The sequence below is a fragment of the Priapulus caudatus genome, unplaced genomic scaffold, assembly GCF_000485595.1.
Source record: "Priapulus caudatus unplaced genomic scaffold, Priapulus_caudatus-5.0.1 Scaffold1316, whole genome shotgun sequence".
Taxonomy (NCBI): domain Eukaryota; kingdom Metazoa; phylum Priapulida; class Priapulimorpha; order Priapulimorphida; family Priapulidae; genus Priapulus; species Priapulus caudatus.
The window spans coordinates 1-15095 of NW_014578377.1; the positions used below are offsets into that span (position 1 = coordinate 1).

The window sequence follows — 15095 nt, forward strand, 5'->3', positions numbered from 1 at the left end:
GCTACGATGCCGGAGTGGAGATCAACAACTTTACAACTCTACGATTCTACGATGCCGGAGCGGAGAAAACAACAACATTTCCCAGTACAATACATTCAGGGTGTTGTTTTTCACACAGGCAGATTGTGTTTCTAACCTCGAGACACCATCACCACGTCGATGATGTCTCGGTGCCATCAATGGCGGAAAAACACCACCCGGCAGGAAAGAGGGGTGGCCCGCCCGCTCTTTTTTAATGGTCTTGGGACTGGAGATTTATAAATAATTAGTATAGTACATGTATTGTAGGCCCATGTATTATTTCTATATTTTAATAAGCATATATTTTTATAAGCATGTATTTGTATACTTTTGAATATTGTGACGTAAAGTGTTGTTATTTTCTTAGGGCACAGGACCAGTGCTCAGGACCAGGGCTCACCCGGCTCCAGCTCTTCTGCATTATGAGCATGAGCAGGGCAGGAAGCTCTTCGTGGGTGGATTAAACCCAAAAACCACCGAGGCAGGCCTGGCGGCCCATTTCTCGCAATGGGGGAAAATAATAAGATCGGAGGTCATTCACGACGCGGCGACGAAGCGGTCGCGCGGCTTTGGCTTCGTGACGTACGAGAAGGCGTCCCAGCTGGAGGAGGCCCAGCAGAGCCGGCCGCACTTCTTCGATAGAATGAAAGTTACAACGAAGCGCGCCGTGCCGCGCGAGGTACGTGAAATTCACGACGATTCGTGCGCGTGAGAGACTGCAAGCCTCGGTCTAGCATTGCTCCACTCGCGAACCGGGACCTGTCACTCGATGAAATGACTATAGCTTTCAAGGGACGAAGCTCCATCAAGCAATATAATGCTAAGAAACCTGATAAATCTGCATCAAATAAATTGTGCAATGGAAGAGCTGCCAAAACTGGACCGAGCCAGATTCCTGGAGTGGGTTCTACTGATGTGGATTTAAACCCTTGAGTCCAGTACAAAATAAAGAGATCGAGATGATAAACACCGGAAACAAGAGTGCAGCCATTAGCCGAACAATAACAAAACACCGCCTGAATTTAGTAACTAGTTATACTAGAATATCCAGTATTTTTAAGGTAACATTACTCTAACATTAATAGTTAGCATAACTATAAGCACTGTGTCTACTCTATTTCTAACACAGGCCAACTACGTCTTGTTTGCTGTGTTACCCGGCGCTTTTCGCCTCAAATGCTAGGAAGCATACAACCAAAATAAAAGTCATGTTCTTCCCTGCTGTAACATATGTTTTACAAATGTTTACATGAAGTAGTTCGTCTAGGGGTTGTTTTAGTAATAGTCTATCTAGACGCAGCGTCGCGCATTTTGTGTGGCCGCATTGATGTTACAGGGAATTGGATAAGCGTACGTGTTTTAGGTTAAAAGCAGATTCTCGAGTCATTGTGAAATAGGGTTGCAGATCGAGTGTAGACATGGCGGGGGTTTTGGGGGAGACAGAGATGTAGGAGGGAGGAGTCTGGTGGTGGTCGCGAGAGTAAGCATGCACACGCGCTTACATGCGCGTTTCTTTGTCTCTCTGTGCAAGATGTGACTATATACACTGTGTGACAGATAATAAAGTTTATTCCGGTTACTACACAAGTTTGGATTTCAGACTTCCGGTTATGGCGGCAGAGTAACAAGACGTGTGGTCAGGTGGCTCCCGCTTATATTCTATATTATAACTGAAAAAGCTAAAAGTGCGAGCATACTATGAGTAAAAAAGGCGGCGGAAAGGCAAAGGATACAATAACTAAATTTCTAACACCGAGGTATACCCGTTCGACGGCCAAAAACGTGACGGGAGAAATTGAGACCGCGCCGTCCCATGAGCAGGAAAGCATGGCCGACAAAGCTAGCGAGATCACCAATGGAGACCTACATAAGCTACTGACGGACATATGAGGGCAGAGATGAATTCTCGAATGGAGTCTGGCTTTACTGATCTGAAATTTAAAGTAGACAGTCTCACTACCAAGTTGGAAGGGTTGGAGATGGACACTGCGGAAGTCAAAGCTGACCAACAAAAGGACCGCGAAGAAATCGGCATTCTGAAAAAAAACATGGCCGAACTCCAGTGTTGATGCCTGAGAGCATCTTGTTTGTTTAGTTCCCCTGCCTTCCGTCAGGTGACAGCACGTATTTGATTAGTTAAGGTAATGCGAAATGGAGGATAGGACAAGGAGAAATGTTTTTCTTTGTCCTTATCCAAATGTAATTTTCCCGCAATATAACAGACCACAAAAAGTCCTGCAAGTATTCTAGAGTATAAGCGTTATGGTTAATCCTTTAGGCAAATTTGGTTGTAAGATACCCTGCACTGTTAGTAAGCAACTTTTTATCGAGTTAACGTGCAAATTCTCGAGATCAAGAATTCCTTTGTTGTATGAAGCATGTAACTATGTAGCCCTGGGGGCCATTATCCTTTCGGTTTAGAAGTGAATGTTATGTTATACCCACGCCCTTATAATCCGGCGCCTCGTTCTTCTAGCCATCTTGTTCTGAATGATGTCTATAGTTTACAATTGTCTTATGATTCTTGTATTTTGTATCATTTTCAGTTAATCGCACACACACGCTCATGAGCACGCGTTTATAATAAATAAAGAAGGCGCATCTTCGGACATACATGTGGAATTTCGAACTTTGTAGTTAAAAGCCAGGACGGGAGATTATATTAAATTAAAGGACTTTGTTTTCCTTCTACGATACTAAGGCAACATGAACAACGGGGAAGAACAGGAACAGGACAACCAACCCCAAGGGGGTAGTTCACAGGAGGATGGAGCTACTAACCAAGGGGGAGGAGACACCCGTGATAGGAAAATGACTGCCAAAGGATCGGAGTTCATAAAGGAGACAAGGTTAAAAAATTGCACAGGTCAAATTAAACGAATGAATAAGCTGCAGGATTCAATCGACGCACTGATACGAGAGGGGGAGGAGATTGGGCTCGTCAGAGAGCAATACTCGCAATGGCTCCAACTCTATGAGGTCTTCTGTGACGACCACATAACCTACTCAGACGTGTTATCGGAGGAAGGAAAGGAGACGGATTACTGGTCGATGTACAGGGAACAGGACGACAGGTGTCATGGATTCAAAAAGAGGACTCAAGACTGGCTCATGGCGGAGGAATCGAGGAACACCCGAGGAAAGGGTAGCGTCTCGTCTATATCGTCTATGTCGCCCATGGCTGCAAAGCAGGCTAAGGAAGCTCTAAGAATCGCTGAGTTGTCCGTCCGTAAGGCCGCTCTCACAAAAAGGCAAGCGCTGGCCCAAGAAAAGCTCCAACTTCAACTTCAGGAGGAAGAACTCGAGTTCGAAATGGAGATGGCCGCAGCTAGTGCGAAAGTTAAGGCTTTAGACATGGCGATGCTGGAGGATCAAAGGCAAGAAGAAGATCAGAGTCAGGCAAGTTATACACCACGTATGGCGATGGTGGAGGATCAAAGTCAATGCAATGTGAAGCCACCAGATCGATCAGATTTAGTCGTAACAAGTGTTCGAAGACAGGATCGACGCAACGAGCTGAAGGATATCAGAGGGGATCTATGACTCGACGCCACAGCCCAAGCGTTTCAGCCAACGCATGCTACGTACGATCGAGACATTGCATATCAGCCACACCTAAAGTCCTCACCACCCGAAGAAGCAATGATAGCCATGGTTCGGGAAATCGAAAACTGCAGTCTGATATCAAGAAATTTGCAGGCGATCCACTCGAATACAGAAGGTTTATCAGACAATTCGACGTCGGACGATCAAAGGATGAACTTTCTCGAACAGTTTACCGTGGGTGAAGCGCATGGTAGAATTAGAGGAGAGATATGGCCAGTCAGATAGAACTGCCAATGCCTACATAAAGAGGGCGCTGAGCTGGCCCAACATTAGAGTCGATAGCCCAAAGGACCTCGATGACTTCGGAATCTTCCTTGCCGAATGCGGCAATGCAGTGGATAGCATGGACGCTCTGAAGATCTTAGAGTATCCCGACAACCTCATGAAATTGGTGGGAAAGCTACCGTTCTACCTTCACGACCGGTGGAGGAACATCGTCTACAGCAATAGGGAAAAGGGGATGACTGTAGGGTTCAACGAACTATGCAAGTTCGTTAAGAAGGAGGCCGCCAAGAGCAATGATCCAATCTATGGGCGCGATGCCATGGTCAAAAGAGATAGCGGCAGTAGCATTCAGAGCCAACAGAAGACGAGGGAAAGGCACGCCCGAGGAAAGGGTACCTTCGCCACTGTCGGCAGCCATTCCGACGCGGCAAGACTAAGTTCTAGTCCCGGCCAGGGCAAACGAGAATTCAGCTGCATCAACTGTGGAAATCCCAAGCATGGAGTCGATACCTGCGAAAGTTTCAAGGCTCTCTCAGTAGAAGACAGGTTCGAAATCGTCAAGACCAAGGGGGTTTGTTTCGGATGCCTCAAGTCTGGTCATAGGAGTCGAGACTGCCACCATAGAGCCACGTGCAAGACGTGCGAGCAGCGCCATCCTACACTCTTACATTGAGAGACGCATGACTGCAAAGGAGGAGCCCGGAGCTACGTCAGCCACGTTGGCCAGCTGCTCGTCAGATCTATCTTGTCGCACAGGGGCCGGCGAAAGCTTATGCACCATGGCAATCGTTCCGGTAGTCGTAAGATCGAAGAAGACTGGGAGGGCGATCGAAACGTACGCCTTCCTTGACCCAGGGAGCAGCATATCATTTTGCACCGACAATCTAAGACAGCAACTGGGCATCGGAGGCCGCAAGGCAAAGATTACACTGAACACAATGGGAGCCCAGCATACCATAGCAACATATGTCCTGACAGGCTTGGAAGTAGGATCCCTTGACGGACAGCACTCGGTGGATCTACCCTGAGTCTACACCAAGGAGATTATGCCGGTGAGGAGAAAACACATACCAACGAAGGAAGACTTCCAAAAGTGGGAACACCTACAAGACTTGCCGTTACCTCAAGTTGAAGGAGAAATCGGCTTGCTTATCGGAAACGCGGTAGCGGACGCCTTCACGCCGTACGAGACCATTACCGGTCCACGGGGTAGCCCCCATGCCGTGAGAACCGCCATAGGCTGGATCGTCTGGAATGTCGTCCGTCACAATGGAAGCGAAATCAGTAGCAGAAGACCAGTCAATAGAGCAGAGCTTGCAGCAATACAAGACATGGAACAGGTCGGAAGAATGATGGCGAGGACGCTCGTGTACGACTTCCCGGAGCAGTTTGACGAGGACCGGCTTGAACCAAGCCAAGAAGACAAGCTGTTCATTAAGTTGACTTCCGAGACAACACGTTTTCACGAGGGTCACTACGAGGTTGGACTTCCGATAAGGGATGATGGAAGGAAGCTCCCCGACAACAGGAACCCAACCATGAACCGATTACAAGGGCTGCGGAAAAAGCTGAAGGGAAACCCAAAGTTCTACAAGGACTACAAGAACTTCATGACGGATATGATGGAAAAAGGCTACGCGGAAACCCCGGATGAAGTTATGAGTCGAAAGGATGGACGGGTGTGGTACATCCCACATCACGGCGTGTACCACCCCAAGAAGCCTGACAAGATCCGCGTAGTCTTCGACTGCTCATCAAAATTCTTTGGCGTCTGTTTAAACGACATACTACTGCAAGGACCTGATCTAGCGAACAGCCTCGTCGGCGTACTTCTGAGATTCCATCAAGACCCAGTAGCCTTCATGGCGGACATAAAAGCCATTTCCACCAGGTCAGAGTTTCCACCAGCGACAGGGACTACCTCCGATTTTACTGGTGGCCTAACGGAGATGTGGAGAAAGAACCTGCGGAGTACAGAATGACTGTACATCTGTTTGGAGCAGCGTCGTCGCCCAGCTGCGCAAACCTAGCGCTTAAGAAAACTGCAACGGATAGTCGTGATGAGTACAATTCAACCGTCACGAATACAGTCGTTAGGAACTTCTACGTCGACGACTGTCTCAAGTTTGTCTCCGAGGAGGACGAAGCTATGATCCTTGCACACAGTCTGAGGAAACTGCTGAAAGATAGAGGATGGAAACTGACGAAGTTCGTGAACACTAGCCAGAAGCTCTTGGAGTCGATATCTCCCGAGGAAAGAGCAAAGGAAATAAGGGAATTGGATTTCGATAGAGAAACCCTACCAGCCGAGAGGGCTCTCGGAGTGTATTGGACAGTAGAAGAAGACACTCTGGGGTTCAGGACAGATGTCACAAAAATATTACTCAATAGCTCAGAAGCTCAGCTGCAGGTCCATCAATAACCCCGACAATCTACTCCTTATACAAGGCGCCTAAAGGCTGTACAGTTCTATAAGATATTCAATAATAATTCAAATAATATTACACATTATTAGCTGAGATAAATGGTGCAGAGATTTAAATATTGCCTTGAATACTGAAGAATGGAAACATTTCTATCTATTGCCATTCCAAACCTCAATCGATACCAACCTGAGATACTTCCAATACAGAATCCTTCATAGAATCCTTACTACAAATCACTTCTTATTTATCATAAAGATCGTAGATGATGATCTATGTTCCTTTTGTAAAAGTGCAAGTGAATCACTTGTCCATTTATTTACAGAATGTTCTTGTGTAACTGATGTTTGGATAGAACTGCATGCTTGGTTGGTTAGAAATGGTTTTACACAATTACATAGGTTTACAAACACCGACATTATCCTTGGTGTTTTGAATACTGACATCATACTCAATTTGAGTATACAAATAGCAAAGTTATCTATTTACAAAAGCAAGTTGAACAATTCGAGACCAACCTTTGCTGCAGTTAAGGCCAACATCAAACACATTATGATCAACGAAAAATATATTTCACAAACAAACAACAACATGGACAAATTTTACGGCAAGTGGGCCTCTTTATTCCACAGCCTTGGACAATAACCACAAAATATGTGTGAATACAGAAATTTCAATATATATGTATGTTTATATACATGTAATATGATCCCTATTGTTCGAGATTGTGATATATGTATATGTGATGTGTTACAGTGTACACATGTTACCTGTTTATTCTGTAAAAGCCGGAAATAAAGAAACTATAAAAAAAAGGTTTGGATTTCTTCTATATCATTTATTCATACACAACAAACATACTTCAACGTTACACTGCCACAGAGGTAGAAGCAAGGAAGGAGAGTCTAGCATGGCTCACTCTGGCGTGAGTGCTTGGAGTGTTTGAAGCGACCACGTAAAGACTCTCTTTATACAACACTGTTCCTTTGTGTTGTAATCACTGACAACACTAGCTAGTACATGTACTACGACTTCAGTACGAAATCGTTTGACACTACATTCACATGGTCAGAGGTGTACGACGATATAACGAGAGGCGATGACAAACTGTTATTGAGAAAGAATGATGTATTGTCCGTCGAAGTGACGAACAAACTCACAGACAGGCGCATGCAGTAATACATATCATCCTGATATTGTTTTTGTACAGATGGGACTTGGGGCTTTGTAATGTAAAATATTGTGACTTTGTCCGCTGGACAACCGTTTAACAAAACAACATCGAAAAAAATCAAAAAACCAACAAAGCGCAACAAATAATATTTATTATACACTATATGCGTGTGTGCATGTCTGTGAGAGAGAGATATAGATGCTACCAGACCTAGTGCAGCCTTTGCAATAGTAGCATGCGTAAATATTTGTTTCAGACTTATTCCGCAAATATAAGTAGCAAGGTAACTTATGCTTTTAACCTTATATAGTATGTAAATAGGCCTACCTTTGATGAAATGCTGACTACAAAGTCGACTGTGTTCTTTTGGATTCCACAATTTATCGCTTCTCGCGCTGTCATTCTCTACATGTCGAATAGCCCAAATCTGCTTCTCTCGGCGTTCTCTGTCCGCAGACGGTATCCTGTAAAATTTAACATTGGACCCGCTCACTAATCTGTTTGTACACCCTGGGGACACCCTGGGGGCACAACAAGAAGATGGTATTATTATAATCTATTTGAGTGGACTGAAGCGTATTGTAAAATCTATTGTTAACGTGTAGGGCACACGGCAGAAATGATATTTTGGCCTACGCTTTACAGAGCTTACGCACACCGATGGATTCTGGGATAGTCCAAACCTGGCAACCCACCGCGTTTTAAACAGCAGGGGCCGGTTTCACGAAGCGTACTTAACTTAAGTATGATTAAATCACTAATCATACTTAACTTCCCATAATTATGATTAGTTAATCATACTTAAAAATCTGTTTCACGAAGTACGAGAAGTTAATCATGATTAGTGATTTAATCACGATTCAATACTTAAGTAGGCTTCGTGAAACCGGCCCCAGGTCGATAGCCCTTCGCTCCGCCACAGGCCTGTGTCAGAGCAATGGCTATAGTTGCAGAGCTAGGTACACGATTGATTCAACGTGACGATACGGGTCGCGACTGATAACTCGACAGCCACGGAAATTAAAAAAATATATATTTCTCACCAGGTGCGCAACTTCTTTCTTTCATCTTAAATATAAGCATATTTAAAATATATTTAATTTAAAATGTATACTATCAAAGGCATACAGCGAATTTTTATTAGCTAAGTTATTTTTAAGTTTAGGAATTCCCCTCATGGGACTCCCCTGGGATATCCCAAAATCCATAATGAGGCTCTTCACGACAATGTGCTCACCACATCTTCACGTTCGGTTCAGTTTGACGCCGAAAACTTTGTAGCTGAGTTAATACAATTTAATATACCTTTATCTCCTGCACTTAAGGTAGGTTTTCCGATATATCAATATGCCTGTTTCATGAATAACAATCATAGTTCGTAGGCCTACACAAACACAGTCACCATGTTTGCCCAGTCAATAAATGGCATTAATCCTGCCGATTGTCACCAATTCCTGCATGAATTATGTATTGTTGGCAAAACATGTTAAACCCCCAGACAGCCCCACAGACAGTGATTATCAACTGCTGACCAGAAAGCTCCTGAAATTATTAACTGCTGACCAAACAAACTGCTGATATTGGGGATTTCAATTCTAATATCAATTCTTACAAACTGCTGATATAATTATAATATAATTCGATATTAAGCATAAAATAAAAAAATCGCTGTTTACGGTTCCAAATCAATTTTTTTAAAGGGTAGGTCGGTAGGTAAAAAAACATTTTTTTACCTAAAAATTTCTTTTAAAGTCAAAAACAACAAAACTATCATTCAATGTGTTCATTTTCTAGAACTTTAAACCCCGATACATATTTTGATGGAAAAATGATAGAAAAATATTGTTTAGGAAGACTAATTTCTATTTCTCGACTTTATTTAGGATCTTGTTCTAAAATAAATCCATCTTCCATCTTCCATTTCAATTGCAGAGTCCCTATCCCCCTTTGCTATGCTATGACAATAAACAAAGCCCAAGGACAGAATTTCACTACCATAGGCTTGGACCTGACCACACCTGTCTTCTCACATGGCATGCTCTATGTTGCCCTCTCACGAGTAGGCAAACCCACGGCAATGTTCATTCACACACAAGGTGTGGTCAGGCCCAAGCTCATTGGTTAGTGATGCTCACGGGGTGCGCGGCATATGCTGTGAATTGCTAGAGCATGCATGGTTTAGCTGAGAAGAAGTACTTTGATGAAGTAAAATAGAATACCAAAAAGTTTATTTGTGAGATACTAGAGGTGATGACACTTAAATTTAAATTACAGAACTTCATGGTATCAACGTGGTGCCTGATTAGTGTAGTAAAACAGAGTCTGATTTCCCTTGAGCTTGGTTGTGAGTAGTTTTCCAATTGAAGGCTTATCTCAGCCTAAAGATTTAGCACGTAAGAAGTTCAACGTAAGTTGCCAATGCGAGAGGACGGGTTTTGGGAGAAAATCCAGCTTCTTGAAAGTGTTGACCTTACGCTTTTTGATGGTCTTGAAATGTTTGACCTTACGCTTTATTGCATGGTTATGTAGTTAAGCACATGCGAATATGGACACTGGGCAGTTGAAGTGTAAATGATTGCTGCTTGACATGCGGATGGAGCCTATAATATTATCCTGGTATTAATGTTCTTTGTCCACTGGGAGCGGGAGCGGTGATATTTCTGCGCATGCAAGAGTACGTGTTTGTGAAGTATATGGATTTTGGGTCTAGTAACCAATTGGCGAGTCATTCTCGGAATATTTAGATTGTTTCAGTGAATAGTTTCTAATGAGTTGTTTTCAGGCATTTTGAATATGGTTTTCGATGGCGCGGAGATTTTAACGGCGAACGTCCTTATTTGTTTTCTTTTTCATGTAATTGGCTCTGAGCTGTCTGGACATGAGTAACTTGAAACTGATCCTTCGGACGTGGGAATTCATGAATGATTGTATTAGTGGTTGTAGCACTCTCCTTAGGGATCAAGGGCCTTCTTTGCTAAACTATTTTTTAGGCTCATCTGACATAGTCAGATGCAGCTTGTAGAATCGCATGATCGTCAAGTGCGTAGCGTCCGTCCGAGGCGTCCGTCCTGTGCGTCCGTCAACAGTTGGGCAGAAAATCTTTAACCGCTCGACGGTACCGGTCACGATATTCGGGACGTGGGGGGGGGGTAATGCCGAACAACGAGTTGGATGTTGAAAGCTGGGTGGTCAAAGGTCAGAAGGTCAAGAGGTGTAAAGAAGGGGGAAACATTCACTCCTTAACATTAATGGTATAGGGAGAAATGCAGAATTGCGCGCCGGCACAATTCTAAACGGCTCGACCTAGGCTCATGATAGTCGGTGTATAGCATCATAGGTAGGAAAAGCATCCTGTGCGAAATTGAGAGGGTCCACAGCGTCAAAGCGTCAATGGCGGCAACAGGGACAGATTTTAAACATTTTCCTGAGGACATGGGTGTGATCGACGCGATTGAAAAACTTTTTTGTTGCAGCGGGTGACTACCTTTATTATGGCTTTATTGAAAGGACGCATGAAAATGTGCTTTCAACTGGATGTGCGAAGAGTAAGTGTCTGATAAACCTTTTGACCGGGCTCAAGAGCGAGGTCGTTAAACATGGATTTGTTGACTGTTAACAAGGAGTGAACTGCTTTTGCTGATTTAGAGCTGCCTCCTCCCCCCACCTCACTCCCCCCTCCCACCCTCCCCTGCTCTGCCATTTTGCCCTTCCGCCGCACCCCCTCCCCCACCCTCCCCCTACGCTCCATCTGCGATAGTGGCGCTGTCTCCTAACAATGATGCTGTTACCGCAACTGCGTGTCCTGCATATTCATGCCGCCTAACAAAATCGTGGTAACTCACGGCAACGATCTGACAATTTTTACGTTATAATCCGTAGCAACAGACCTCAGATGAGTAGCCCAGACGCTCTGCGGCCTCTATGTTGGGTCTTCCTGTCTNTAACCCTAACCCTAATCCTAACCCTAACCCTAATCCTAACCCTAACCATAACCCTAACCTATTATATTGATATAATATTATATTTATATTGATGTAAATGACATTGGTTTTATTGGGATACATGTTCTCTATCCTTGAACCAACATACCTCATATAAAAATATAAACATAATACTAAACAACCTAAAACTACCTCGGGTACATATCTGTAGTACGTGTTACGACAACGACCCTTCGTGCCCAAGTTGTGGCTGTGATGTCAATGTCTTGCCGATTTACACATCAGCAGATCGATTTACACATTACTTTATTAGCTTTTAAAATAACGCACAATGTCTGTCATCACGGTTAATCTTACTTTTTCATGATAACCGTTAATGGAGAAGTCATATCGAATATTGGTGTTTACAGGAATTTGTTACTTGCAACAATAATCTGAAAATAACAAACTATTTCCTATTTAAGAAGTTACATTTTGTAGCCTAATTCTCATTGTTGAAAATACACACCATTAAACTATCAAAATAAAGGCGATAGTATGGGAAATAAGATAGCAACTTACTCCAGTTCCATTATCACACACTACAACCTTCCTGCCTTGACTGTCCATCGCCGATGATACCGGATTTTTACCGGCTAACGAATGAAACCTTAACCGCTCCTACAGCAATATGGCCGTGGTCGTCTTCCTCCGGTTATCCGCCCATGACACGTGACGACTTCCGGACTTTCTAGCCAAATCCGCAGTATGATTGGCGGACAATTCACGCTTCAAACGAATAGCAACAGCTGTACCATTTTGATGAAATTGCTAGCAATATGTCTGCGTCCGTGCTGATACGAAATTCTATACAGTTGTCTACATTTCTATTTACATGTTTATGCGCAATTGTTTTCGTGCAGTTATCATCAGGGGAGTTATCGCAAGACGAAAGTTCTGAGACGAATGAACCTGTCAAAACATTTACGCATGATGAACTCGCTAAATATGATGGTTCTGATGTATGTTACAATGATTATGATGATGTAGTAAAGTAAAAGTGTACTACTACTAGTAATACTACTAGTATTACTTGTACTGTAACTTACTAGTACTACACCTTCCGCGTAGTATATGTTCACGCCCTCGTAACGTCGTAAGGAAACGTCCTCAAGGTCAAAGCGAGTTATCGAAGATGGAGTGGATGGCCAAAGTCCAAAAATTTGTCTGATTATTGCACATGTTGATGCCCCCCTAGATTTTGGAGGGGAATTTTTTTTTTCAAGAATTGTTCTACTAAAAGATAATTGTCGTAGTCAGAATGAAGGCTGTACATGTGCTCAAAAGTGCCTCAAAGTGCCTGTAATCTGCTATCTACATTAAAAAAAATTCTGTGGGAGGACCCCCAGACCCCCCACCCGTTTCTCACCCCCTCCTTGAAATCCTGGATCCGCAACTGGCCCCCCTAAGAATTTGCTCAGCCTACGGCCCTGTATAAAGTTGCCTCAGTTAGATTAAAACTCATAAAGTCCACATTTTCGACGTAGATTTAAAAATTTGATTTTCGCTGACATTGAGTTCATTTGTTATATTATGTGACATGTGGTTATTTGAAAAAGAAATTTTGAAGGTAGATGCATTTACACAAGAAAAAATACCCTTTTTCATGAAAGAATTGATGCCTATTGGTGTAAGGTGTGTTCCAGATGACCAAGCCAATTTACATGTCGGTACGAGGAGTTGTATTTGATGTTTCTGCAGGAAAAAGTAAGTGGTTTCCAAGCGTAACGTAAACGTAACGATAACACTATTAATTCACTTGATCAACTAACTTGATTTTTTATAGTTTATTTTAGGTCAAGATGGGCCAAGGCCGCCAAGCCCAGCAATTTTATATAAATAAGAAAAAGGGGACTAATGAGTATTGTTTATTAAAGCAATATGTTGCATACATGAGTTCATTTTAATCTCTGATATGACATCATGTAGTATTGCTAGCTCCAGGTCAATTCCATTTCAGTAAAAATTCACACCTGTGAAACGTAAAAGATAATACAAATTTCCTTTACCTCTTTTAATAGGTTTTTATGGGAAGGATGCGCCATATAATGCTCTAGTTGGCAAGGATGCAACACGTGGTGTGGCCAAAATGTCGCTTGAAGCAGAAGATTTAACAGCTGACTTGGTGAGTGTTGATTTAAAAGAAAATTCACTATACATGCATTCATGCATATATCTATCTATTGTAAATATTTTCATACAGTACTGGATATAACATATCAATTTAAACATTGTGAATAAACTTCAAGACTTACAGAAAAATTGGCCATTATTGTATGATTAATTATAAGTATTTCCGCTTTTTGCCTATAAAATAAATTTATATACTGATATTTATAATACATTTTTTTACACTTTTGCCTAATAATTTTTATATTAATATCCATAGACAGGATTAAGAGAGTCAGAACTGGAGTCACTAGAAAAAACATTCAAGGAAGTTTATTTAGCAAAGTATCCAGTTGTGGGCTATGTAAAAGACCTTCTGCTACGACCTCTACAGAAAGACAGGGTCAGTCTCATAGTCATCCCTATTAATCATCATGAATACAAAAACTTGAAAATACGAGATTACATTTAGTAGTAGCTGCTGTGTAAACAATTTGTGTAACCTAGATGAGCTATTTTGTGATTTATAATTGCATAAATATCAATTTTTTCATGTTTTTACATTTTTTGGTTACACAACATGAACCATGAGGTTAGGTTATACTAGTCTAACTTATGGTCATGTCATATCTAGAGGTTTATATTTATATTTGTATATTATGGTATTAGCTTTGAGACCTTTAAAGAGAGTTCTAGTTTGACCATCATTTGATGTTTCCATTTGTTCTCGACAAGACCTTAGCATAGTACATTGGAACATTTAAGAATAATTTACTTGCACCACTTCTATCAAGATGATATCGGTATATGATTACTAAAATCACAGACATGCTTTTTGTGAAATGAAACTAAATGTATATTATACTTCTCTATCCAGGGGAAAGAGTATGGGAATTTCATTGACGAAGATTTGGTCGATTCTATGAAGATGAAATACATAAGGAGAGCAGAGGGATTGGTAGGAGATGATGATGACGATGACAGCGACGGAGCATCGAGAGACGAGCTGTGACATAAGCAGCTCTGAAATTCATAGCTCAAAAATCTACTGTATGAATATAGTTCCCATGTAAACCAACAACAGGATATGAGGGCAACATGTCAGGCGTTGTTGGAACATTATGTAATTCATAGCTATGGTCACAAGTGCAGACGGAAAAGCATCCAGGTTAGCAGGAAATGTAGACGGTATTCCGGCCAGCGTGCACGTGGACAGGTGCACTTGAAGGCAGCTTAGTTTTCACCCGCTTACATACGAAGAGAAGCAATAAAAGTATAATCGTAAAAGTATGGAATGACAACATACATGTATATTATATATATAATAAAAAGAAAGTATTACAATAAGTGACAAATTCCATTCTACTAACACTTGGAACGATTTCTTAACGCGTCAGGTATTACACATTACATACATTATCTTTGGTATGTGGGTCTGTGTATACGTTTTTTTTAAACTGGGATGCCAGTTGAAATCTGTCTGTCCTTACTGTTTCAAAACATTTCAATAATGTATTGTAATATTTTTATAATAAATAAATGACCAAAAATTTAAAA

General features: G+C 42.1%; 3 protein-coding genes across 3 annotated transcripts; all 3 read left to right on the forward strand.

Annotated features, from left to right (window-relative positions):
• The first annotated feature begins 4898 nt into the window (after positions 1-4898).
• LOC106816214 lies at positions 4899-5834 on the forward strand. The gene has a single exon (XM_014820789.1). The coding sequence runs from the start codon at positions 4899-4901 to the stop codon at positions 5832-5834; it is 936 nt and encodes a 311-aa protein (XP_014676275.1).
• On the forward strand, positions 5831-6274 carry LOC106816216. The gene has a single exon (XM_014820790.1). The coding sequence runs from the start codon at positions 5831-5833 to the stop codon at positions 6272-6274; it is 444 nt and encodes a 147-aa protein (XP_014676276.1).
• A 5905-nt stretch (positions 6275-12179) lies between these two features.
• On the forward strand, positions 12180-15095 carry LOC106816220 (neudesin-like). Its single transcript, XM_014820801.1, has 5 exons — positions 12180-12391; positions 13076-13136; positions 13451-13554; positions 13819-13941; positions 14416-15095. Exons 1-5 carry the CDS (start codon positions 12209-12211, stop codon positions 14548-14550), a joined length of 606 nt encoding a protein of 201 aa, XP_014676287.1. The 5' UTR covers positions 12180-12208; the 3' UTR covers positions 14551-15095.

What these genes read in the sequence shown, in the direction of transcription:
- LOC106816214 (XM_014820789.1), top strand. Translation starts at nt 4,899, where the DNA reads ATGCCGGTGAGGAGAAAACACATACCAACGAAGGAAGACTTCCAAAAG.
- LOC106816220 (XM_014820801.1), top strand. Translation starts at nt 12,209, where the DNA reads ATGTCTGCGTCCGTGCTGATACGAAATTCTATACAGTTGTCTACATTT. An exon ending in TGATGTTTCTGCAGGAAAAA is followed by an intron (nt 13,137 to 13,450) that starts GTAAGTGGTTTC and finishes CTCTTTTAATAG; the next exon opens with GTTTTTATGGGAAGGATGCG. An exon ending in GACCTCTACAGAAAGACAGG is followed by an intron (nt 13,942 to 14,415) that starts GTCAGTCTCATA and finishes TTCTCTATCCAG; the next exon opens with GGGAAAGAGTATGGGAATTT.
- LOC106816216 (XM_014820790.1), top strand. Translation starts at nt 5,831, where the DNA reads ATGACTGTACATCTGTTTGGAGCAGCGTCGTCGCCCAGCTGCGCAAAC.